Genomic DNA, 26498 nt, shown 5'->3' with positions numbered 1-26498 from the left:
TCATACAGTAATAACTCGATTATACACGCAAGTTTTGAGAGATATTTTACTGACTTGAGCGTCGGAATCCTTTTTGCAAGTACCACGTTTGGATTTGTGTTCGAAGAGGATACTTTAAGCGACGAATAAGGTCATCTCTTGTCGTCAACGTCCAGAATCTGACGTATAATGTAGAAAAGAATATTCTTACCAGAACATATATATGGGATTATTCTTATATGTTTCTTATCATGACCCATGATGTTTGTTATAAAAAATGTTAAATAATCAATATTTGTATTTTTGTTCTATATTTCAATTAATATTGGTCAATTATCTTTTTTTTTTACTAAAAACTATTCATCTTTTTTTTTTTAATGATTTTTGGTGTTAAGAAGTACAAGTATGATGCATCCTTTATCCTTGAAGCGTCACATGATGTTCCTACCATGTTGCCCTTACTGTAAGAAATTCATGTGGTTGGTTGTTTCCATGCAATTGGATGCCAGTCCAGACTCCACCACTATTCTTATACTCCTTTCCAAAGCTAATAATATATTCTGCTTTCGCTTTCACAATTTTACATACACACGGAAAATCAACCCTTTGGAAAAATCTTTGGCAAGATCTACAGTAAGTAGATAGAAATTTAATAAAGATTACATGTAGCAGTTAATTGTACTTATATTATATGTGGGTAGAAAAGGACAGGTAAAAGAATTGAAGACTAAAAATATATCTAACCTAATAAATACATAAAAGGAAAGCAAAAACGACAAAAGAACAAGTAAGCAGGTGCGGTGCAATGAGAATGAGGAAACTTGGGAGTGAGTAGTAATTAACACGACTTAAGTAACATTTAATTAAAGATTAGGTTAAGTGGGCACCGCAATAACAACACAGTGACACGGTGGAAGCTGAACCCGCCTTTTTTCCATTTTGGTATTCGTGACGTCAATCTCCACCGTTAGCACCCATCCGCATGGCATGGCATGTGATTGTGATTGCGATTGCGATCTTCTCTCTCTTTCTTCCCATAAAATCTTCCAAGTTCCGTACTTTACTCGGAATTAGCCTTCAATAAAGCGCTAAACCCGTAACAGAACACATTCTGGCGCTCATGCTTCCTCCCTCACTCTGAACCCCAAATGGTGCAGCCACTGCACTCAAGTGTGTGTGATTCTGAGTGACACTGTTTCTTACGGTGGACCCGTAATGAAAGGAGTTTCCTTCAATGGGTTTTCCTTATTCTTGCTCTTCTTCTTCACTCTCTTCATGTCTCTGAGCTCGATTTCAGCTCTGTCTCAAAGTGGCTCCGACCTGCCTCCGGTGAAGTTTATCATAGGTTCGTCTAATCGTGTGCCTCCCTCTCTTCTTTTGTTATGGTGATGGGTTAGGAGTTAGGATTAGGTGCAGATCTTGCTAAGCTGAGGATTTGGGATGAAAGATCAAAACTTTGTGCCAAGTTTTAATTCATTTGGATTGATCCCACATAACTAATTGAAGCTCAAAATGTGCAAGTTTTGTTGTTTTGATGGGATTGGATTTATCTGTTATGGTTGTGACTGGTCTGTTCCTTCTTTGTTTTCAGGAGGAGAAGAGAATTTGGGTCCATGGAAGTATGAAATGAGTCAGATGACACACATGGGTCCAGCACCAGGGCCTAATGGTGAGGATACTCTTGTCTTGGCGGCAAACAGGACCAAAAGACCCGACATTCTTAGAGGATTTCGACGATACCGAGGTGGTTGGGATATTACAGATCGCCATTATTGGGCTGTAAGTGCTATTTGTCATTCCTACTTTTCATGGTGTTCTTGAATGAGTTTATTCAGTAATCACTTGGTGCTTTGTTCATTTAGCATTGAAACGGAGAGTGCTATTCTTTCACATCCTCATTGCATTCCCTGTATTGTATTTTGCATTTTTGTCCATGTTTCTTTGATGTTACTTTGCTTTCCAAAGATTTTCAGCTAACCATTTGTCACCAAATATTTGCAGTCAGTTGGATTCACGGGTGCGGCTGGTTTCATTCTTGCTGTGCTATGGTTCATCTCGTTTGGCTTAGCACTTGGGATTCATCTATGCTGTGGATGGGGAATTAGTATCAAACACAAAGAATCAAATCGTTCACAAAGGATTTGTCTTATACTGCTGATATCATTCACCTTTGCAGTAGTGTAATTCTCTTTACTTACTTTAATGCTTTTTTTTTGTTAACTTCTTGATAGGATGTTTTATTTCCTCACAATCCCCCTGGCCTTGTTCTTTGCATCTTACATGGGGAAAATGGGTTCTTTAATCATCTTTGCTTTCCATTAGTAGTTGCCAGATATTCCTTGGTATTTACATGTTACATGTTACATATTACAAATGTTTAGTGTAGTTTTTTGTTCTCTGAAAACTTTCACCATTATTTGCCCACAAAAGTATTTGAAGTTCTATGAAATCTATTATTTACCATTGCTTCATTGTTTGTTCATATTTACTTGGAGACGAATCCAACCTGTCCTGATTACTGACATCCAATTCTCTTTAATCTTCGCAGAACGGGATGTATCCTTCTTTCTGTTGGGCAAGATAAGTTTCATGGCGAGGCCTTGGGTACCCTACAATATGTTGTTAATCAGTCAGATTATACAGTGCAGACTCTAAGAAATGTCACCGAGTATCTCTCCCTTGCAAAAACTATCAATGTCAATCAGATCCCTCTTCCATCTGATGTCATGGATGATATTGACAAGTTGAATGTGGATCTAAATACTGCAGCAAATACACTTTCGGAGAAGACGGAAGAAAATTCTGTTAAAGTTCGAAGAGTATTCGATGCTGTGTATGAATCATAAAACCGAGGACTTGTCATTTTGAAATATAAATATTCCATCATATATGATCCTAAAATGTGGACTTTTTTTGTAGGCATCTAGCTTTGATAGTCGTGGCAGCAGTGATGCTTCTGCTGGCAGTAATTGGATTGTGTATGTATTTTAAATCAATCTAGCTACTTTTATACTCATGCTCTAGAACTCTTGCTTATGGCTATGTTGTGTTTGTTGCAGTGCTATCTATCCTCGGACATCGACATGCAATCCTCATGTGAGTTTCCTCTGTTTGTGCCTCTTGATATTACCTTGGCTTATCATGCCTCTGTGGCTCTGTCTGCCTGAAGTGTTGGTGTTTTCCACATTCTTCTATATCTGATTTCAGAATGTTATTGCAGATTTGTTATCAGTGGTTGGTTACTGGTTGCAACCACATTCATTCTTTGTGGAATGTTCATGATCATTAATAAGTAAGCCATTATAAAACAATCCTTGTTTACCATATTCAGCAAGAGCGATCCCCTTTCTTTTCATTCATTAAACTGTAATACAATTTTTTTTATCACAGTGCAATTTCTGATACCTGTATGGCTATGGGAGAATGGGTGGAGAATCCACATACAGAATCCGCACTTAGTGATATTCTTCCATGTGTTGATCAGAGAACCACAAACAAAACACTTTTTCAAAGTAAGCAAGTAGTCAACAACATTGCGAATGTTGTCAATCAGTTCATTTACAACACCGCGAACATAAATGCAACAAAAGGTAGTCTGGGTTACTACAACCAGTCTGGGCCTGGAATGCCATCTTTGTGCTATCCCTTTGACCCTCAGTATCAAGAGCGGCAGTGTACAGCTCAAGAAGTTTCTTCTGCCAATGCTTCAATGGTAATTTTTTGTTTAAAAACATTACTTGACTTAATTACTGAGATTTTCGGTCGGCTGGGTTTATGTAGCATTATTCTTGTTTCAATCGTCTGTGGCTCTGTGCACCTCTCTGCTCGAACCTAATAAATTCGGCTGTGTTTGTGTGGGAGAAGAATGCTAGTTATTTTAGCTTGGATAGCTGGATCTCTTGATTTGGATCCAGTATTTTTTAGCATTAGGCTATAGTGTCTATTTCTGCTGAATGAAATATAAGAATCTCACTGAACTTGTTTAAAACTTTTGCAGGTTTGGAAGAACTACGAATGTGAGGTATCTGAATCTGGTATTTGCACAACAGTTGGGAGGGTGACCCCGGCGATTTACTCGCAATTAGTTGCTGCAGTTAATGAAAGCTATGCATTAGAACATTACACACCGCTTTTGCTTAACCTTCAGAATTGCAATTTTGTCAGGGATGCATTTGCAGGAATCACCACAAGTTACTGTCCTCCATTAACCCATTATCTCAAGATTGTCAATGCAGGACTGGGACTCATTTCAGTTGGCGTCTTGCTCTGCCTTGTTCTCTGGTTACTATATGCCAACCGCCCCGGAAAAGGGGATGTGTTTGGGAAGCTATCCTTATCAGAAAAACTAAAGAGCAGATTTAGCAAGAACCGCAATAGTACGAATTCGTCATTGTCAAATGCTGGTAGTGAAGTATAGATTGTAAAATAGTTTTTAGTATAAATATAGGCTTATATATTATTTTACTGTGCCACATATAGCGGGAAGAAACAAAGGTGGAGCGAAGCAACATCTTTAGTTGGAGAATAGTAACCAAAGTAGTGTATACCATATACATATACATTTTGCCTTTGTAAAGAATAAGCTATTTTACAAGATTTTTCAGCTTTGGACCTTCTCCCTTCTTTTTTGATTGAATTACGAACCAAGTTGAAAATATGTTTGATAATTGATAGATTTTTCTCCCTTCTTCAAAAATAGCGGTGCAGAATTAATGGAGGAAAAGGAATATTTAGATAAAAGCAAGAGCAAAAAGAATTAAGAAACTACTCGTGAATCCATGTTTCTAGAATATTCGATCAAATTAATTCGTATTTTTATCTACCTACCAGTTTTCCAACTGAATCATAAAAAACGAAATCTAGAATAAGAACATGATCACCTGTTAAAGCAATAGAAAATGAGAATGAAGTGGTTGACTTGGATATGACTGATATTCATTCTTAAAAAGTTGACTTTATAAACCAGATGGAGGTTTTGGCGTGACTAGCAAGCAAGCATGCGTGGAAAATGAAAATGAAAATGGAAATCCGAATCTACATGAATCACAAAAAGTAGAGAGAACCCTCAGAATTCACCGGGATCAAACATAATTTCGTCATCGGTGCTGTTGAATCCATCATAGTGAAAAAGAGAAGACTCCACAGCTTTGTTGTTACTCGTCTTGCTACTGTCCTGCAAAGCCACAACGTCACTGACGCCGTGAACAACCACCTTATCGTTGAAGAACATGTCAGGGAAGAAAACCGTCACTCCGTTCAGATTCAATACGCCATTGGATCTCGTGATGTTGATCCCGAACCCTTCCACGAACGTAGGAAGCTCCGTATCACCCTTGAAATTCACCAGATCGTTCCAAAGAAGCCTGCACGGCACGGCGTGCCGGAGAAAGAACGATGGATACTCCTCGAACTCTCCGATTCGATTCATCACCATCTCGTCCGGCGGAGCCAATATCGTTACCGGGTTCTGCTCCGATAAGCCGACAAGCTGCATCGCCAGGAACGACGCCATGGCGGTGTACCCACCGGATTTCAAGGTTTCGATGGCTGGGAAGAAGGAGTCAGAGGAATTGTTCGCGGTTAGGTTCCTTGCTATGCAAGAGGCGTTGGAATTAGGTTTCTGGTTGGATCCGCTGTTGTCCTGGAAATTTGGATCGAAGAAGCGATCTACGCCGTAGATGAGGAGGACGCCATCGTCGTAGATCGGAGATCCGGTGATTCGGACGTTGTTGAGGGAGGTAATGCGGTCGGAGGGAGAGGTGGTGACGACGAGGGACTGGCCGGGGAGCATGGTGGGGATCTTGGCGCCGGCTGGGAGGAGGCGGAGGCTCTGCGCCGGTAAGGGAAGAGGAGCAAGGTGGAAGCGGAGGAGGTCGAAAGAGGGCTGACCGGACTTCTTGAAGGCGGAGTCGGTGGGGGCGAAGATGGTGACGGAAGGGGACTGCTCTAAGAGGGATTCCGCCACAACCTGAAGGGTGAGGGCCATGGAGACGAAGCTGGAGTCGGCGAGGATGTCGGCGGCATCGGAGATAGCTTCGGTTGGAAGGGCGGTGGAGAGGGAGATGACGGAGAGACTGAAGATTAGGAGGAAGGAGAGTGAGGAAGCCATTGATGGAGCTTGAGAGTCTCCGAAAATGAAGGAGATTTGGCGGGGAAAAAGTGATTGAAACGTGGCGGTCTTCTATTGGCGAAGAAAAATAAGCAGTTATGTGGTTCGTTAGTCGTTTCGTATGAAAAGACAGAAACGCCCCCGTATCAGTAATTTTGAATCTCAGTCATCCCTAGTTCACTAGTAACTAGTCAGTAATAACTACACCTACCACTTAGTACAAAACTGGTGGAACTGCATCTTTTAAATAGTGAAATCTAAGCTTGCCAAATGATGCATCCTAAGCAACTAAATTTAGATGTGCTTAATAAGTATTGGGAATTTGATCAACCTATATGTCTAATAGTCCCACATGAATTAGGCCCATTAACTAGTTAAAAAATAATTTTTATTTTTAATTTTAAAATCCAAAAAATTAAAATAATAGAGAATTATTTTTTTTAATGAATCTATTTTTTAATTAATTAACGCTAAATTAACTACACCCTAATTGGTTCCCTAGTGAGATCGACAGGGAAAACATTGGTGGTAACGCATTTGATCATTATCAGCCCATTATATATTGCCTTTGAAAAAAAAAATTACCATTATATATTGCATTTGATCATTATCAATTGCTGTTATATTTTAGCGATGGAATTGGTTTGATAGAATTAGTGACGAGATTTGTGATGACAAACTTTTTAGTAATAACAAACGTGATGTATTTTTCATAAAAAAATTTGATAGACCCAACCCAACAATCTGTAGAAAAAAATTGTCCTTTTATAGTTTTTGTGGGAACTTTATACAAATGAAAAATTCGTCAATGACCTGTTAATAAAACAGTTTTAGAAATGTTTTTTTCGCATCGTTAGATTTTGATAAAAAAAAAAATCACATGTAATAGTTATCTTCATATAAAATTAATAATTAAAAATTATAATTTAGTGAAACATATTAAAATATTTAATAATTTTTAATTATCAATTTTATATAAAAATAATTATACATAAATTTTCTCTTATAATTTTTTGTTGGTAACCCTAAATAAGGGTTTAGTACAAGTGAGTCTACATAAACACAAATACTTCCAGCACCCTTTGCTATTCCTTTTTGATTCTCCCCTTCTCCTGACCTTCTTCTCCATCGTACTCCTCTAGTTCTTCATTCATCGTGCTCCTTGCCTATGCTCTATCACCTCTGCTTTGTGAGAATGCATGTTCTGTCAATAATGATATAATAAAGAATCTAAAAATATAAATAACCGATTTTTTTCCCTTCGAATAGTGACCTTTTGTTATTGTGTATGATGTATGTGTTCCTCCTATATATTAATTTTTTTTTAAATAAGGATAATAAAAAAAATTAATTATCATGTATTGATAGATCATTCAATCGTATTTTATCATAGTAAAACTAATTAATTTTCAAACTCACTACTTCATTAAAAAATCATATAAACACATAATTAGATAACCGTTATTCATACATTGGCCCATGATAAATTAAAGCCATGGCCCAAAAAAGAATTTGACTATTCCCGGAAGGCCTTATAACAACTATCCAGACTCAATAAGGTCCAACTAAATAACTATGGGTTAATTTGTTCAAATTGTGCGTTCGTTCGTCTAGTGGTTAGTTCATTAACCTGCTTAAATAAGTATTGAAAATTTGAATTTCGGTACATGTAGTAATACATTGACTAATAACAAATTCTTAAATAGAATTTAGTATCGCGACGAATTATTCCTTATATCCAATTAGACAGAGATCTTGATACTCGTATCGGATCGACTTCCACAGCAAGCAAAGAATTGTCATTCCACTACTTTTGAAATATTTACAAACTCAGCAATTATCTTTTATGGAGTAACTTTCTCAATATTAGAAGAGTAACCATTCATTATTATAAAGAAAAAGATTCTACAGTGATGATCAAATGATTATTCTTTTCTATAAATATCCTATTAATTTTAATTTATTTTAAATTTTAATTTATTTAAATTTTTACTAACTTAAATATCAAAATTCTTTACATGTATCCCACCATCATTCGAAACTGATGTAAAGTCACTTAATAGTAGTCTCGCTCCATTTTTAACCTATTTTTCAAGATTCAAATCACCAATAATCTATTTTAAGTTCGCCTAAGAATAACGGTAAAAACTTTTTCAAACGGTAAACGCATTAAGATACATAACCCAAAAGTTTGGTACTATAAACATTAAATTTATAAATAAGATCTACAAAAAAAAAATACAGAACTAAGGAAATTTTTTGGTTATTATTACTTGAAATAAAGTATAATATCAACTACTCTAACATGACGACATGCACGTATAGCTTTTGGTACGTTGACCTTGTCATTTTGATTCAGGAATCACGGGTTTTTAATTTGAGAAAGTATAGAGACTCAATGACCTAAGCGTATAATGTGTACAATAGAAATTTAGAAAGTATTATAGATATGACCATTAGTGTTACATTTGCTTATTAGGTTACGCTTTTGGAATGAATGGTTTCATGACATGGTATTAGAATTCTAGATCCCCGAAAGGTCGAGAGTTCAATCCTTGGTGAATCCCAAATCAGTTATCTCTGATATTATTCTATTGTGCGCTTCCAGTCGTTCACCTACACACTAATAATTCGAATGTGATTTATTTCTTGAACCCATAAAGTTTGTATGTTCATCCATAATTAGAATGGAGTAGGAACCAGGACTACTTTATTTCTTTATTTATTAATATGTACGTTGACAATGTTACGCATGCATGCATAGAAAGTCCATATCATTAGACTTTGCTCAACCAAACCACGGTCCAAATAAATCTCATAACAAATTGTGGGGTCAATCTATGATAATAATTGTGATATTGAAATTTAACTATTTAAGAGTCAATGACTCAATGTCACTTCAAATTTTCTTTAAAAAACTATTTTACTTAATTTGGATTGTAGCATGCAAATTGCTGCACCATGTTGTTCCTAAGGGTTAACAAATAAACGATGCCTTCATATATATCTCATACTTATCTTATGTCGCAACCAATTCAAAATGGAAATATATATCATGAAAATGAAAATAACAGAAATTGTATACCAAGCCAGGGGAAATAAACACGTGAACTTGACTGGGTCTTAATATAGTTCGGAACTTCAGGTATGTATTGCATGAGGCCAAATTTGAAATTTGATTTGTTTACTTATATTTGTAATACCAAACGTGTCCAAAATAAATAAATAATATATCTTTTTATTACGTCATCTATTTAATTATTCTCTTGCTATTATTTCAAGATACGTAGTATATATGAAGGTTGGTTCTTGGTTGGACCAATTAGAATTCGGTCTTTCAAATTTTGTGGAAGTGTTTGTGGATTATGACCAAAATTTAATTCATTACTTACTTAAAAATCGATAACACAACAGCGTGACGTTTTGATTTGGTTTAAATAAAGATGAATACTCAAAGTCTTTGATTGGGTGCATGCACAGCATGCCTCACGTGCACGATTAAATGCCTTGTAATAGTTCTTTCAACGAAACTTTTACTTCATTCTCCAAGTCCTCAAGATTAAACTAGAAGCTATCTTTCTTTTTCCCCCTTAAGATTAAATCATCACTCTTTCATCTTAATAACAATAAAAAAAAATTTATAATCCACAAATACCTCTCAACAAAATACATCAATTTAGTTGTAATTTTCGTTTTTATTATCTTATTTTATTTTATTTTATTTTTATTTATTTTTATCTTATTTTATTTACTTTTATTTTTCATAGATTAATGTTCTATATATATTTAATTTTATTTTTATAATTTACAATTCAATTAATCAACAATCAATCAAACAATACAAAGTATAATATTTTTCTTCTTTTCTTATTCTTCGACAATTTTATCAAATTGAATATATTGCTTTATGCTGATATTTTTTGTTATGATTTTTTAATCAAATTGCACTTTTGGCTTTTTTATTTTTGTTGAAAAAAGTCATGCTTTTTTATACAATTTTTCTTATTAACACTACATAACTATACATATACTAATTCAATAGCAAAACTTTACATCAAAGTAATCACAAAAACTTTATGAATGACTCTAGGTGTAATATAAAAAATTTTAAATAGCTAACTAAAACATTAAACTTTTGATATTTTGTCAACTTCTATATACACACATATATACACATAAATAATTACTTTAATTTATATATACATCACACAAAATTTAAACACTTGTATTGATAGAAAACATGCATACATCACCCCTCATATTCTACCTTCTTTCTATTAATTAATGTTAGCTACATATATATTAGCCAAAAAATTATTTGCCACTTAAAAAAATTCTATTAAAATTATCTTTTAAATGAAATATCATTTTGTTAAATGGTGTTAGTATGACGCAAATTATTTTTGATATTGGGGTGGAAATGGTGTTTGTTAGGATTATGGATAATAAGGGTGTTATTCTTAAATGTGGATTTTTTTTTATTTAAAATGTGGAAATCGACCCTCCGATTTGTTTGGAAATAAAAATCTAACCATCCGATTATAAAGAACAAAAAGTCAGACTCTCCGATTTGATATTTAAAAGAAAATTAAAAATCAAATTACAAAGTAATCAGTAGATCCGATTACTGATTCCCATATTAAAATAAAACACATGCACACACCAACAGAATTAAATTGCACACATTTATTTTTCATAATAAAAATTTTTAGCCTTAGTATGAATTATATAAGGCTAAAAATAATTACTTTTTATATGCAATTGACTTCACATGAAGATAGTAATAAAAAATTATAGACGATAATTTAGTCAAATTTATCCAATGATTTAACGATTTTTTTTTATCATTTTCAATATATCAAAATTAAATTATTATTATTATTATTATTATTATTATTATTATTATTATTATTATTATTATTATTATTATTATTATTATGTGTATGATATAGTTGGGACACGTGGATGGGCAGAGCATGGCGATGGTAGTTAGACAAACCATGAAACGAAATGAAAACAAGTCTCCAATCGTGGCGGTCATGGCCACACCATGCACTTTTACAGACTCTTTCTCCTTCTCCTTCTCCACTTTTTCTTCCTTTCTATTTCAATCATTTTCTATATAGAAAAAAAAACATACTCTCAGCAAAAATCGCATCTCTCCTTTTGGATTTCGATTTCGACATTAACCACACTCAATCTCTTGCTTCCTTCCCAAACTTCAGATTCCTCTCAGCTTCAAAGCTCCTTTCCTTTTTCTCTCATCAATTCTGCGCTCAAAAGCTTAACCCTTTCTTAGCTTCCACAAAAATGCGATCCCCTTCTTTTAAGATTCCCCCATTTTGTTCTTCTTCTCTCTTTTAACTCTTTCTGTGAGTAAAGTTTTTCACTTTTTGTTCCTTTCTTCCATTTTTCCCAGCTGGGTCGGTCCGTTGATCTTCCCCTTTTCCCCTCTTAAATTTTCTCGAGTATCTTCTCTCTTTTTTTTTTTTTTTCGTTTTTTTCATGTTTGCAATGTTTAATTCACTGTTTGAACTTATTGGGCTATATCCCTTTTTCTTAATTATCAATTAATGCTGTGCTGAAAACTAAAATTTCTCACCTTTTTCCAGATCAGTTTCTCAAATTAAACCAGTTTCGTTGATGGTTGCATCAGTTTGTGACTTTATGTTTTGTCTTGAAATAAAATGTGATGGATTGGGTGCTGTTGCTTCAAAATTTGGAACTTTCTTTTTATGAATTGACACCTCTTTCTGCCGTTTTTTCTCTACACGCTTTACTGTGGGGTCCAGCTTGTGTTATGGAACCTGGCTAGCAATTTCTGAATGAAGATTAGATTCCATCAATTTTTATAAGCATCCAGAAAAGAAAATTAACTTTTTTTCCCAATATGCTTCTAGATGTTATTACTGACATGTGTCGTTTTTCTTTTTTTCTTTCCTTGCATGTGTGTCCTTCATTTCCAGAAGTTGTGAAAGAGAACAAGAGGATTTAAACTGCATTGGAGCATAAGGTGCTCAACTATGGGGGATCACTTTGTGTTGCTGGTTGATCGGTTGCTTACTGAATCCACATTGGAAGCTGCTCTTGAAAGCCAAAATCGTTGGATGCAGGCTGCATCCTCAGCCGTGAATGATGCACAGGTTGATCTCTCTTTGATGAAGACGGGTCTAGGTGATATAAAATCTCCAAGGAAACTTGTAGAATGCAGGATATGTCATGATGAAGATGAAGATTCTAATATGGAGTCACCCTGCTTCTGTTGTGGTAGTTTGAAGGTTAGCTCTTAACTAGTGTGTATGCTCCACTCATGTTTTGATATGTGAATTTGAACATCTGTATTGTTGGCCTATAATTTGAATCCATGGAGTTTGAGCTTTAAAATTTAATGGCAAATCAATCTGAATGTGAGAGACACACACAATTGCTGGGAGAGTTAAGGACAAGTTTTATTGTGAAATGTCAATGATAAGGGTTTTGGAACATTTTGGAAAATCTTCAGTGAACAAGGTGTTTGGTAAGAGTGTGTCTAGTAAGGTACATGTGTCTTTTTCTCTGTTTTCTCCCTGATAGCATTGGCTTAAGAATTCACAGGGCGATTTAGATCAACTAGAAAGATCTTCCTTCATGATTTAATATCCCCATTTAGCATAAATTTTGAAGATATGAATTACCTACAAATTACACTAGCCAACTATTAGTCTGGCATCTTATCATTAGTTTTACAGTACGAATCTCTTTCAACATTGGTAAGGATTTTGGAAATATTTCTTTCTAACATGCATTGTGTTGGTCAAGGCTGGCGCAGTTGCTGCAATCTAGTCTGTGGTCACATATAAGATGATTTATGGAAGATGAAGGTCTTAACTGCATGCGTTGCATAGTGTGCACGGCTAAAACATCAGAATACATGCAATTAATTTTAGACTCCCAGTGTTTGACATGTGTTGTTGGCCCAGTGATATATTTGGCACTTGCTACCAAGTACCATCTTACGATATTTAACGAACTCTGCTGATATTTAGCCTGATCGTTAGGGGTGATTGCTGGATATCTTGCCTTGATTTTATTTATTTATTTGCCTCAGTTTGATGCCTTAAGCTACATTGATATTACTTTTGCAGTATGCCCACCGGAGATGCATACAACGATGGTGTAATGAGAAGGGTGACACCACCTGTGAGATATGTCATCAGGTAATTTAAAATCGCCCTTGTTCCTCCTCTTTTTCTTCGACATTCTTATCGTTTTCGATAATTCATGTGAGGAAATGGTACTACCTAGATTATTTGGGTTTCGAGAGTCATTGTACTTGTGAGTTGTGATCTCATCTTTTGATTGTGATCTTTTCTTATTTTGTAAATGTTAGCAATTCAAGCCTGGTTATACAGCTCCTCCTCCACTGTTTCAATTTGGACGTATTCCAATGAGTTTCAGGTAACCTTCGATATAATATTTGTCTCCTCACCATTAATTAAGCTTTAAACCTGGTTCTGTCCTTTCCATCTAATATCCTTTCATGCTGTTTGTTTCAGGGGAAATTGGGAGATTTCAAGAAGAGACTTAAATAGTACTCACTTGGTCAGCATGGTTTCTACCGATCAGAATCTTACCAATTCCAACTATGACCAGTATTCAGCTTCCCCTACTGGAAGTTTGATATGCTGCTGTTCGGTCGCTGTCATTGTATAATCTAATCTCTCTTCCTCTCTCACTCTAGTAACTTGTACACCTATTGTTACTCTATATAACATGTCACATTCTTTGTTGCTTTTCATGTATAGTTCATGGTTCTACTAATTTTAAGACACACTCTTCCCCTCCTAATCAGTGAGAATAAGGATTATTCTTTCCCCCTCTTTATGGTACGTATGGATAACTCGAATATAATTTGGTTAGCCACATCAATCATACTCTTACTTACTAAGGTTTATTCAATTTAATGGAATATTGACAGCTGCTATTGTTTCGGATTGCTGGAATCGTCCTGCCGATATACTTCATGGTCAGAGCAGTGACATTGATCCAGAGACATCGGCGACAACATCGAGTAAGTTTCTACGCAGGCTTGTCTCTTTCCCATGATTAACTATAATATTACAGGAAATGTCTCATTAATTTATGTCTTTTGCTTGCCTTGTGTTGCTTATTAGGATCATCCCAATGGCTTGGTCACACTATCTGATGATGAAAATGAGCACACGGTTTTGCAGCCTCAGCCTCATGTTATACGTGTACTGTGAAGATGCTTTAGCCGGTTGAAGCAAATGTTGCATGAAATGTTGGATGGAGAGAAGTTCTTTGATTGAGTTTTCTGAGAAATATATTGAAATTCTAAGGCTCAAAAGTTTTCATATCTATTGGGAAGACTTGGCGAAAGCAAGTTCTACATATGCACAAGTTTCTGCTTATATATATATCGAGATTCTTAATATCGCAACAATATCTTTCAGTGTATAGATAGATAGAAAATTTATGTAGAGAAATTTGCTCGAGTAGATATGAATATCAAAGATGGATTTCTTGTACATATCGCAATGAAAACAGGCTTATTTTCAGATTTTTATACGTTAATTGTGTCATTTTTGACGAAAAGTTTGGTTATATACATCTGATCTTTCATAAATTCACTTTAAAATTTAGTACGTGCAAGCATTTTTTATTTTTTGAGGTAATGTTATTTTATACTTGGTGAGTTGGTTCTTACAATTTCCAAATACTACAAATTAATAAGTATCTTTGTTATTTGTTATTTACCCATAATCTGAACCCATAATTCAGCAAGAAAAGAATAAGTACAAGATTTAAGGGAATTGTTATTTTTCATATTACTCGAAAATACGTTGTACACACACAACAGGAATGACATGGCAAGTATGAAATTTCCATTATCCGGATTTTCATACTAAAACACTACAAGTTTCTCTTAAAAAACCAGTTAGTTTCTCTTAAAAGTAATACGGCCTATCCATTCCATGAGATCCTGTGATTTCATTCAAATGTTTGCTAAAAAGTGAATCATATATGATGCAATTCTGGCTTATAGCTTATATAGTTACTTTGATAGTACAAAATAACTCAAAATTACACAGCAAAAATGTTACAAGTCATTTGCTACTTTCTCCCAGCTTCCACAAATTAATTAGACAAGATGTGAGCTCAACCCAAAAAGAAAGTGAAAGAAGGTAGCATAGATCAATAATGATCTAAAAAAGCAAGAATTGTGTTCTGTACATCAATCAAGCAAGTATGGATTCAAAATGGACACTTTGTCAAGGCTCTCAGGAGGAGCTGATATGCACCCAATCTCTTCTGTGTACATGTCTTCTATACCTATTTCCATGTTCTCCTTGGCCTGAAATATTAAGCAAACCAAACAACACATCAAATAACTGAGAATCTCAACGCCCCATCAATTTAGAAATTTTTCTCTCCTTATACCGCCGTTTAATGTCTTCTGGCTATACAGTTATTATTCCTAGTTAATCTTAAAAAGGTTTATTACCCTCCTAATTATCATATTGTCTTTAAAGAGTATAGGCGGTGGAAATACTTCCGACTCTTTTGCCGCGAACGCCAGTAGCAAGCAAGTGCGCCAAAAGCACAGCTGGCGAAAGCTATTGCCAATGCAGCTCCCAGAGGCACCACGATTGCGTTATTTGCGACGATCAGATCTTCAACGGCTACCTCAGCCTCATCATTTCCAACAATGCTCTTGTCCTTGTATAGAGCAGTAAGTGTGTTTCTGTAATAATTAGTCAAAAACCTGAAGACCTCATCCTGGTTCCATTCGATTTTATTGTTCTTCTGGTCAATGCCTAGATAACAGGAAGGGCAGAGTTGCTTTGGAGGCCAAATTTTCTTTGGGAATTTCGGGTCACCAGTGCCAAGAGAAGCTTCTTCTTTCATCAACCTTTCGTTGACCTTATTATGGGTGCTCCACAACCAGAGAGCATAATCGCGGGCTTTGTTGAAAGGACTAGAAACACTGAAGATTGAATTAAACATTAGAAGCAGGAAAAATAAAAAAATGCACTTGAATGATATTAACATTAGCATTCGTAAACTCATTTACCTTGAACACATCTTGTAAAAATGTTGTCGGCATTCCTCGCATATAAAGAAGTCATGAACAAAATCACATGTTGCACTAAATGTAAACTGACTCTCTCCATCCTCTATCCTTACAGAGAGTGAATGCAGAAGAACCCATAAACCACAACTGTAAAAAGCCCAAAGAGAGCAGTCAATGCAGAATCCAATGTCACTTAGATTGTTAAGGTCCACCTTTGGTATATACACATATTTGCATGATAATAAGAACAAGGGGAAGCAATACCTAAAACCTCTGGTCTCATTCTTACTGCCACGGCAGAACATCTACGAAACAAAAGTCAAAAATAAATAAATAAGCAACAACCTTTTCATGCTAAAAACTTCAATAGTCCACATATGAATAAAAAGTTAACATTTATAATGAAATAATTATACTCAATACAATAACATTCACTGTACTGCAACGAGCTACTTTTTCACCACAGGTCGGAAATAGCAACAATGGTATTGAGCTGCATCGTCAAATCTAAGAGCACAATAATATTGAAGAATACACCAACTTTGCACAGAATATGATTTTTTTTTTCTTTTTCTAAAAAAAATTGTAGGGATTATTGCTCAACTAGAATTTTTCAATTCTTTGTTCTCACTATAATCAATCAATTCAGATTGACTTCAAATGAGGACTTCACCATGGAATCTAGCAGAAGGTGAAAGCTTGCCACAAGAAGCAGCACGCACATCAATTTCATACACCTCATACAATACCAAGCATAAATGTATGACGGAAATGCTTAAAAGTTCAAATACAAGTATTGAGATCCTACCCAGTATCCACGAGGCACATCTTTTCCACATATCTTTATGTTCTTAACGGAACCCTTATCATCATCCAGCCTATTAGGTGTTTCAAAATCTGCTGGGTACAAGTCATCAAAGCTCACAAGTAATTCTGAAGTACCCTTCCGGCATCTAAACACAAAATCCAGAAGCCAAAACAAAAAGGTGAGACTAAACACTGGATTGACAGAGAACAAAGAAGCAGTGCAAGGTTCATCTTACCTCCTAGAAGGATGATGAGCTGTCAGAAGCTGAAGAAATTTTATTAATGAAGCCCGAGTTCCTGGTTTTATCATCTGGCAAACAGAGAGAATTTATTTAATCATCATAATGAATGGGCACAAAACAAAAGATCAATTAACAAAGAATTTATGGACTAATCACAAACCATTGATAATCTACCTTGTGCTCTAGAATGATGTCAAATGCTGTAGAAGTTGCCTCTTCCACATCATAGATAGCTCTTGCAACCTTTCCAAGTTATCCATATTATCTATGTCAATATTTTCAAATATAAAAGCAAATCTCAATATGCGGTAAATGTAAAGAAAAAGACCTGTTCAGAGTCTGATATATTGGATGGAAGATGCTCATTTTCAAACTTCTGATCATCCAGGCCGTATGTACTGTAAAATATAAAGAATGATATTTACGAAAAATAAAATAATGTCAAGCTAAGGTTAAATCGGATTAAAGCATAATACACCATGACAACTTCTTAAATGTTTCCTTATACTTCTAAACTCTTGCATTCAGCATTTCGATTTTCTAACATTGCTTGGTTTGTTGTACATTACTAGTCCACATGATTTATGTTCTAAATTCCAACACAACATCTAGCTTAAACAGAATGTTTGTCCCCCATATCATACCAGCATAAACAGAAAAAATGTAAAATTATTAATATTAGTATATACCTGCCTAGTTGTTTGTTGATCCAATTAAGCAACCGATCAGCAGTGCGTCCATCATCAATCACACGTATACTGCTTTTCTCTTGTTTTGGTTCCCAACCACCACCAACAAACTTAGTAGGAGGTCCCCAGAAAAGCATGGGATAATGACCAACAGAAAACTTATCACATAGTTTAGTATTTATCTGTGCTGCCAAAAACGTGAGGAGTGAGAAACCGATCATCGAGTCATGTTTTGTATATAACTATTAAATCACATCCTGTGAAGAAAATAATAGAAGCAGGCAGCATGTACCTTTAATGCACAATCTACCCTTGTCAGTAGTATGATTCCTGGATGCACTGCATCAGGGCCATTAAATAACCTTGCGACCTTTTCATAGTAAGGCTACATTTGAAGTACAGTGAGATAATAATGGTGAGCTGAAATGTTGATTGGAAAAGATCTCAATAATTTTTAACATTTTTAGCAGATAATACCTTATAATTCCTGCAAGCAGGGCACCTGATAGAAAAGAAAGAGACACAGGTAAGTATTTTGTGTTTATAAATTGCAGGGAAAAAAATATGTAAACCGTTTAAATAAAAAAAATGCAATGCAAAAGTTTACAGAAAATATGTTTTTTACTCTCCCTTTTATGTTCTGTTCCTGTATTGGCATATTAACTAACTGGCAATATGGGAAGCCAGACTAAATTATATGCTTGTCAAGAATAGAAAAGGGATATATACGTATTCTATGTTAGATTCAACTTTTGCACAAAAGCTTTCAGAGAGCAGCTTGCAATAACACAATTTTCCCAAATTTAATCAAATTCAAAAAAGTCCATTTCCTCTTTTTTTTTGTTCTCCCTTCTTCTGTTCTTTTCTCTGTTATTACAGTAACAATTACCTTGTAATATTATGAATTCAGAAGTATGATCTCCCTCACTATTTATTGCTGTATTACCCTAATTCCAATTTCCAGGTAACTAATAAAAAAATGCCACCATCTAATTACAAATAGAATCAATAAAAGTCCACACTTTTCGATACTATTACTAACTAGAGAATTCATCAACCAAACAAATAAGAAACAATAAACACGAAAACTTGATAGAAATGATCAATGACTAACCAATGGGCAAAGAACTCAACGATAGCGTAAGTAGCAGGGGTATCCTTCAGAACAGCATCGAAATTGGTAACATTCAGCTCAACAGCGTAATCAGCATGATCACCACCATTGTCGTTGACCTCTCGAAGGATCACACGCCGTGAAGAAAACGAGGTTGCGACGGAGCACACAGAAAGCAAGCACAGGAATAGACCCAGATACGAATACATCCCAGACATAAGAGAGACAAAAAAAAAGGTAGATCACAACGTATGAATTGCGCGAGGACTAGGGTTTTGAGGATTATTAACAAAAAATGGAGAAAGGAGAGGTTTTTGAAGGTGGGGTGGAGAAGATGAATGGATCTGCTAGTGTTTTTCAGTTCTCTCTCTGGAACAGTCTTTTATTTTTATTTTTGAAGAAAAATAATAGTTTTATGGGGTTATGTTAATGGTGGTGGTGACTATGTTGATGATGAAGATGGTGAAGGTGTTGTTCGGAAGGAAAAGACGAAACAGAAAAGGGTACAAATTACGTTTTGTTTTGCTTTTGAAGATGGCGAACCACGAAACGGGACCCTCTCTTTCTTGATACCAAACCTTTTTTTTTTTTTTATCAAAAATAGGGAGATTCGACCTCCCGATCTTTTAAACTGAGTATGGAGAGAATATTTGGGGTGTTTGCGGTACAGTTTGTTCGATTTTAAGAAAAAAAGTCATCCGATTCGAACAGTCAATTTATGTGCGGTGCGATTTGGATTGGATGAACTTTTTTTTGGAAATTCGATCCGATACGATCCAATTACAAGCGGTTTGGATCAGTTTGAATTTGTGGTTTTTTTAAATAAAAAAAATTAAATACATATAACAAGTCTCAATATCAAATTTTAAATAACCAACAATGACATAACAAGTTTTAACAATATCTTAAAAAGCCAACGATAACATAACAATAAAAATAAAATTATAGGTTAGTTAAAATAAATAAGTAAATAATATTTTGAACATAAAATATTTATTAAATAATAATAATAATACATGAATAATAGAAAAATGTATAACAAATTGAACATGTTATAAGTATAATTGTAAATATGATAATAAAATAATAATATTATAGTATATTGTGTGGTTTGGATTGGATTGGATCAGTTATGAAAAATAGATCCGAAATCCGATCCAATTCAACAGTTTGCAAAAAATAAAATCCAATCAAATCCGAATTAGTTCGGTTTTAATCGATTTTCGGTTTGGATTGAATTGGATGAGCGGTTTAATTTGGATCGGTTTGAATTTGAATACCCCTAGAAAATATATCATTTGAACTATAACTCGTTGGCTTGATACTAAATCTATTTAAATGTTATTTTTCTGAGATTAAAAGTTAAATTAATTTTAATAAACAAATTAATAAAAAAGACACCAAAAGCAAAAAAAAAAAATTGAACAAATATAAACCATAAGAAAGTGTAAAGAATTAGAAAATTTTAAAATATATTAATATATTGATATTTCAATAATTTTTAACTATTAATTTTAATAATAAAAATTATAAAAATATCAATATATGGGTATATTTTGAAATCTCTGTTAAAGTTTAAATTGCCATTATAATATAATGTTCATTCCGTAGTCCATAGTCCCAGTGGCGGAGCTTAGTTCAGACAAGGGGGGGCCATGGCCCCCCCAAACTTTTTATAAAAAAATTAGTAGTACTTTTTCAAAAGATAAAAAATAATTCAATTGGTTTAAATACTTTACTATGACTTAAAGTACCCAATAAATTCTGTACCTTACTGATATCCTCGGCTAACAAAACTCACAATCGAGAACAGGTCAAACACGTCGCAAGTGCCAAGAATCTCACATCAACAAACTCATACATCGATTTCCGGTAACAAACCCTAAAAAGCCAAACACTACTCAAACGTCCACCTTCCTTTACTACGCGGTCTATTTAAACAGACGAGCAAACCTCGTCTGGGGCAAGTGAAAAACAGTGATCATAAGCTACTAGGAAAAACGACTTCATAGCACCAAACCCTACAAATTCCTTATTTTTACTTTTGCTTGTTGAAGTTTATATTACCGAGCACTAACTTGAGTGTCGGAGTCCTTTTTGCAGGTTCCACGCCGAGGTCTTCAGTTCCGAGGAGAATACTTCCGAGCCCCTGACGGAGCTTGTAGCCGATCACACTTCGAAAGCTTTATCTCGCAAGGAACAAGTTCAATAAGCAACCCTCTCTCTACCTTTAAGTTCAAATATAAAAAATTAGATATTTTTATTTATTTAATTTAATATTATTTTATATTTTACTATTTATTTAATTTAATTTTTTATATGATAAAAAATAATAGAATATTATAAATTGTATTTGTATAAATTGATACAAAAAAATTTAATTTTTATAATATTTAATTTAATTTTTTAAGTATTAATATTATTGTATTTGTATAAATTGATACAAAAAAATTTAATAAATATTATAAATTTTAATATTTATCCTTCTAACTTCTTTTTTACATATTCTACATGATATATATTCAAATTTTTATATAAAATAATAATAAAAAAAATCAAAGAATTGATGCATTTTTTAAGAGGAAGCCTAATATTTAAGAAGGAGAACATATAATTTTTACAATATCAATACCTATAGATAGTTCTTATACTTTAATGAATCACGAAAAAAGTGAGATACAACCTTCAAAAGTTCAAATAGTTACATCTGATGAGTTTGACCTTAATTTTTTAGAACGAGACCCTGAAAAATGGCTTTAAATTTGGCAATATCACCTAAACCAGAGAGATGAGATTAGACGAGCTTATCTTAAATGGGTCCATATCAAAAGTATTTTGAGAATTATCTTCTATGTGGCCCCCCCAAAATTTTGTTTCAAGTTCCGCCACTGCATAGTCCCTAGTCCCTAGTCCCTAGTCCCTACTGTGAGTAATTAGTTGAAGAAAGAGACACTTGGCTCTTTTTGAGAATGAGAAGTTATATATGGTTGAAGAAAGGGAAATAAAATGAAGGATTAATAAGAAAAAAAATAACATATATCATTCGTTATTTATAAGATTTATGTGATTTTTATTTTTAATAGTATTTTATTAAATTTTAAAAATATCTTTAACATAATTTGGCCTTTCATTAATTAATTCTCTTCAATAGTCCTTATCCTTATCTTTTCTACATCAAATGGTCAACAGAGAAATTAATGACACAATAATACAAATTAAATGTATTATTATCATTATTATTATTATTATTATTATGTGAGCAAGCCTGCCTTTGTCTTTGTCCTCTTGTGTGACGATATTGTAGCTCATGATATTTAACTTTGGTATAGTAATTTTTTATTTTTTTTAAAGAGATGGTACAAATATTAAACGTGATTAATGGAGTATTATTATTCTTATTATAATGTTAAATGTGATTAAATGTATTATTACAAAAAATTATGTATCAGAATAATTTCTGTCACACAAATATTAATAGAGTATTAACATGGATAAATAAATGACATGTTAAAATTTTTAAAATAATTCACTTTAGCATTTAAATAGTCCATAAATAATTTCATATTACTTATTTTTGAAAATTTTTTTTTAATAAATACCATTTACAGCGATTTTGAACTATTTTAATTCCAAAATTAAAATAATATTATTTTACACAATTCAGTGTGACATTCGATTATCTACGTTAACATTTTGTTAATATTTTTATATGTTAAGATTTTTTTTTAAAGACTAACATGAATTATATTTATAAAGTTTGGAGATTAAATAAAAATTTAAATTTAATTAAAATTTTTGGATAAATTTATGGACAAAATTAAATATTATCTCTGTTGTTATCGTTTGGTAATTTATAAATATATATAAAAAACAAAAAATGTTAATATTTAATGCTACAAGAATTTTATAAAAGAATGAATATTATTATTTTTATTTTGATAATGTTACTTTTTTTTATAAATTTATGTAAATATACAATAAAAGAATTATATGTGAAATGACATCATAAAAAATTAGATAATATTTAATTTTTGTTAATATTATTTTCTTTTAAAATTTTACACCAAATGAAACTAATTATGCGACAAAACGTTGGTTTTCCCCTACCACGAGATGGGCTTTCGAAAAGGATATCAAAACAAAACCCAATTGGAATCCATGCAATTGGACTTCATGTGAAATACTAAATTGGGCTGGGCTTTTCATTACTTTGACCCATGGATTTTTTTTTCAATTTCGGGTAGATGTCGTTTTCTGTCAATATTTGAATCGCAGATTCTCTCTCATCCACCAATCCATCTATCTGTATTGACTGCATCTATTTCAAATCTAAAATCAGAATATTCGAATTTCACCGCTTCGAAACCCTTCCTTTTATCCCCAAATTTTTGAAATCCAAATAATCTTCGTTCTCTGTTCTCAAGTAATCTCTCATAAGTCTTCATCACAAAACCAAGCAATCTTCGTCTTCTTCATTTCTCTGGTACACTTCAATTCCTTCTTTCTCTCTCGTTTTCTGCATTCCTGCTTCGCTTTCTCTCTTGTTTTCGCTTCAACATTCTGGTTGTTGACTTGTTTGTAAGAGATCTTACTGCACTTTTCATGCATTTGTTTTCTGTCATGAATTGTTTCGAATTTGCTTGTGATTTATGATTTTGCTTATCTCTGCTTCCAAAGCCACTAGGCAAAGACGGAAACTAGGGTTTGTAGCTGTAGTTCTCATCATTTGAAGATAATTCACGATGAAGTTCCTCGAGTGTCCTTCCTTGGATCGGTAATTGTAGTTTCAAACGAATTTGAGTTGAATTATGGGATTTTATTACATAATTTTGGTATATTGTAAGAGTCTCGTGAAACTTGTCCAGGCTTAACGATTTCTTTGGTGATTTGAATTTGGGAGAACGTACTATCAGAGGATGCCTTGAAGCTTATACTTGTAAGGACTAATTAGTGACTTTTTAGTTTCAACAGAATTGATTTTGGATTTGGATTTGCTCACCGGGTTTGGGTTTAGTAATAGTAATTAACGAACTATTTTCTTTTAAAAATTCCGTAGGCAAACATGCTGGAACAGATAAAAAACTCTCGATCAGTTTGGAGAATGAGGTAGATGACTCTAATAAAGTTGAGTTGTGGTAATAGGATCTTTTTTTACAATTTGTTCGTAGAATATTTTTTAAAAAAACTACTTCAATTTCAGATGCTTGAACTTATTGAGAAATCATCTAGCCCTGATTCTCCCCCGCCGGACGACATGTTATTAACCCGATCCAGGTGGCCTTTACTGTGTGGAGAGGTTTCATAAATTGCAAATACCACTTAAGTGCTTCCTTTTTACATGTTCTAATTATGTTTCCTTTCCAGCCGAAGGACATTGATTTACCTTATTCTTACCTTGTATCACATGTATCCGGACTATGACTTCAGGTATCTCAGTATCTTGTGACGTATAAAACTATGATAAAGGGGTTATGGGTAATGCTATTGTCAGCTTAGTTGGCGACATGGCAACCCACTATATAATCCTTTTGTCATTTTTTCTTTTTGGGAGTGTTGTCAAAAGGCTTGACAGACAGTTCATAAAACTGTTGCTCTTGGAGCTGAGAGTTCAAGTCTCTCCATTTCCCAAGTCTTTTTTCCGGTCTTTTCTTTGGTTTTTTTACCCTTGTTAAACTTCTAAATTGAGTGTCTCCGTTGTTGCATTCTTTAATTTTTCCTATAATACCATACGCCTGTAATGGTTTTTAGTGCAGTCAAAGCTCACCAGTTTTTCACAGAGGAATCATGGGACAATTTTAAGCTTATCTTTGACACCTACATGATTGAAGCCTCAAAGGTACTATGATTGATACTGTCTATTTCTTGTTTTAAGTGTTACTTTTTACTTTTGTATTACTTGCAGCCATGGTGTTTGGTTTCCCCACATCTTTAATGTCTGGGATTGTGATGTTTGGGTAGGTTGTAAAATATATGGTATCTACAAACTCAATATTTCATTTTTGTATGACATTTTAGACCCCAGAGCGTGTTTGATGGTCTTGTCTAGATGCACCTAATGATCTTAATTGTGCAACTTTAAATTTTGAAATATATTCTTTCCTAATTATGTTTATTTATATATCACAACTAACACACTATTAATTCCTAGATTTTAAAGATGAACTAATCAACAAAACAGTTGATCAATAATTTAACACATTGGTACATAGTAATATTTTTTATTGTTCTATATATCATTTCTTCTATCAATTTTGAAAATGTAAAAACTAAGGCCGAAATTGGAAAGTCATAAATATTGTCAAGTTTTTTTTGGCATCTTAGGATCTCAGGGGTTAGAAACGGCTAAACATATTAATGCACACAATGCACATCTTAGCTATTGTTGTTGTTGTTAGCAATAGTGATTACTTTTGGTATAGTGGTTTCCTTTCATTGGTTTTGATTAACTTGTCAAAACTGCAGGAATGGGATGAAACTGTTGGGGATGTTTCTCTCCTGGACACATTGTACATGGCTCTTGATGAGGTGAATTACTCTTGTTTTTGAACATGAATGTTGGTGATACCAAAAGGCATTTTCTTGATACCTTGTCTTGCAGGTTGTGAAGTTAGGGGATTGCGAAATTTATGGTTATGTTCCTGACTCCGAAGCTGATCCGTTAGTGGAAAAAGGAGCAATGTAAATTATCATCACAAGCTAAAAATTAAAACTGTAACCACATTTGTTTTACCTGTTATAGATTATTCTGATATTCTTATCTATTTTCTGTAGATGGTCCTTTAATTTCCTCTTTTACAATAGAAAGCTAAAACGGATTGTGACTTTCCGTTTCAGTTGTTTTAGGTGGGAATTCATATTCTCTTTCAATTGTCTGGAACTACTTTTTACTTTTTGTTTGCATCTTATTCAGCCTTACAATAATGCTGTTTCTGGCAGTAACTTGGTTGCTGATGGATTTCTTATGGATGGAGTACTCAACGAGGGTGATGATGAAATATTTGCTGACATGGATATATGAGTCAACACTGCATATATTATGCTAGTTTGTCAAGACCCCCTTGACGTCCCATGTGTTTATCTGATCAGTTTCCAATTCTGGTGTTTAGTTCTGTAAAATAAAGCAAATCTATGTGAAGCTTGAGTGGTAGATCTAGCATTTGTATCATCTTATGTGCATATTGTAGAGTTAGTATGTGTGTCGTTCTCTTATATGCACATAGTTAGATTCTGAATCTGAATCGAGTTGTTTGTAGATAACTAATCCTAGTTAGCACATCTCTGGTGTGTAAATAACAGACACTTCCTTGGTTGGAAGTGGAGCAACGATCGTTGGATATATGTTTATCTTCTGAAAGGGATGCTTTCTTTGTTCGTCTTGGATATTTGTTTATATTCTGATAACTTGTATCCATTTCAAGCATGTTTCATGCACAAGTAAAAGCAAGACAACATTTATTGCACATTGTGGCAGTGGTGCAATTTT

General features: G+C 33.8%; 5 protein-coding genes across 8 annotated transcripts; 3 read left to right on the top strand and 2 right to left on the bottom strand.

Moving 5' to 3' along the window:
- Window positions 1–900: 900 nt before the first annotated feature.
- LOC112776062 (uncharacterized) lies at window positions 901–4592 on the top strand. The gene is made up of 9 exons (XM_025820029.3): window positions 901–1324; window positions 1571–1758; window positions 1981–2159; window positions 2528–2812; window positions 2899–2957; window positions 3039–3075; window positions 3200–3271; window positions 3370–3691; window positions 3977–4592. The coding sequence occupies exons 1-9, from the start codon at window positions 1195–1197 to the stop codon at window positions 4394–4396; spliced, it is 1692 nt and encodes a 563-aa protein (XP_025675814.1). The 5' UTR covers window positions 901–1194; the 3' UTR covers window positions 4397–4592.
- Window positions 4593–5044: 452 nt separating this feature from the next.
- On the bottom strand, window positions 5045–6088 carry LOC112776063 (putative fasciclin-like arabinogalactan protein 20). The gene has a single exon (XM_025820030.2). It carries the CDS (start codon window positions 6086–6088, stop codon window positions 5045–5047), a length of 1044 nt encoding a protein of 347 aa, XP_025675815.1.
- Window positions 6089–11050: 4962 nt separating this feature from the next.
- On the top strand, window positions 11051–14714 carry LOC112776931 (uncharacterized). 3 transcript variants are annotated; one of them, XM_025821203.3, is made up of 8 exons: window positions 11051–11460; window positions 12055–12366; window positions 13213–13284; window positions 13458–13525; window positions 13624–13774; window positions 13873–13953; window positions 14046–14138; window positions 14242–14714. In XM_025821203.3, the coding sequence occupies exons 2-8, from the start codon at window positions 12112–12114 to the stop codon at window positions 14329–14331; spliced, it is 810 nt and encodes a 269-aa protein (XP_025676988.1). In that variant the 5' UTR covers window positions 11051–11460; window positions 12055–12111; the 3' UTR covers window positions 14332–14714. The 3 variants fall into 3 exon arrangements, with proteins under 3 accessions (XP_025676988.1, XP_025676990.1, XP_072083560.1); XM_025821205.3 differs by having other exon boundaries at window positions 11065–11460; window positions 12058–12366; XM_072227459.1 differs by having other exon boundaries at window positions 11119–11556.
- Window positions 14715–15113: 399 nt separating this feature from the next.
- LOC112776005 (sulfhydryl oxidase 2) lies at window positions 15114–19608 on the bottom strand. 2 transcript variants are annotated; one of them, XM_025819949.3, is made up of 12 exons: window positions 19016–19608; window positions 18379–18403; window positions 18194–18286; window positions 17902–18083; window positions 17541–17610; window positions 17387–17455; window positions 17207–17280; window positions 16972–17116; window positions 16428–16468; window positions 16164–16310; window positions 15594–16076; window positions 15114–15443 (listed from the first exon to the last, which is right to left on the bottom strand). In XM_025819949.3, the coding sequence occupies exons 1-11, from the start codon at window positions 19231–19233 to the stop codon at window positions 15605–15607; spliced, it is 1536 nt and encodes a 511-aa protein (XP_025675734.1). In that variant the 5' UTR covers window positions 19234–19608; the 3' UTR covers window positions 15114–15443; window positions 15594–15604. The 2 variants fall into 2 exon arrangements, with proteins under 2 accessions (XP_025675734.1, XP_025675735.1); XM_025819950.3 differs by having other exon boundaries at window positions 15642–16076.
- A 3698-nt stretch (window positions 19609–23306) lies between these two features.
- On the top strand, window positions 23307–26395 carry LOC112777202 (uncharacterized). The gene is made up of 11 exons (XM_025821506.3): window positions 23307–23498; window positions 23693–23789; window positions 23881–23951; window positions 24072–24121; window positions 24216–24289; window positions 24380–24442; window positions 24764–24851; window positions 25478–25540; window positions 25614–25693; window positions 25787–25858; window positions 25952–26395. Exons 2-11 carry the CDS (start codon window positions 23758–23760, stop codon window positions 26031–26033), a joined length of 675 nt encoding a protein of 224 aa, XP_025677291.1. The 5' UTR covers window positions 23307–23498; window positions 23693–23757; the 3' UTR covers window positions 26034–26395.
- Window positions 26396–26498: the final 103 nt, after the last annotated feature.

Source organism: Arachis hypogaea, chromosome 19, assembly GCF_003086295.3.
Source record: "Arachis hypogaea cultivar Tifrunner chromosome 19, arahy.Tifrunner.gnm2.J5K5, whole genome shotgun sequence".
Classification (NCBI taxonomy): domain Eukaryota; kingdom Viridiplantae; phylum Streptophyta; class Magnoliopsida; order Fabales; family Fabaceae; genus Arachis; species Arachis hypogaea.
Note: the sequence above shows the minus strand (reverse complement) of the source record. Positions and strands in the feature narration are given on the sequence as shown.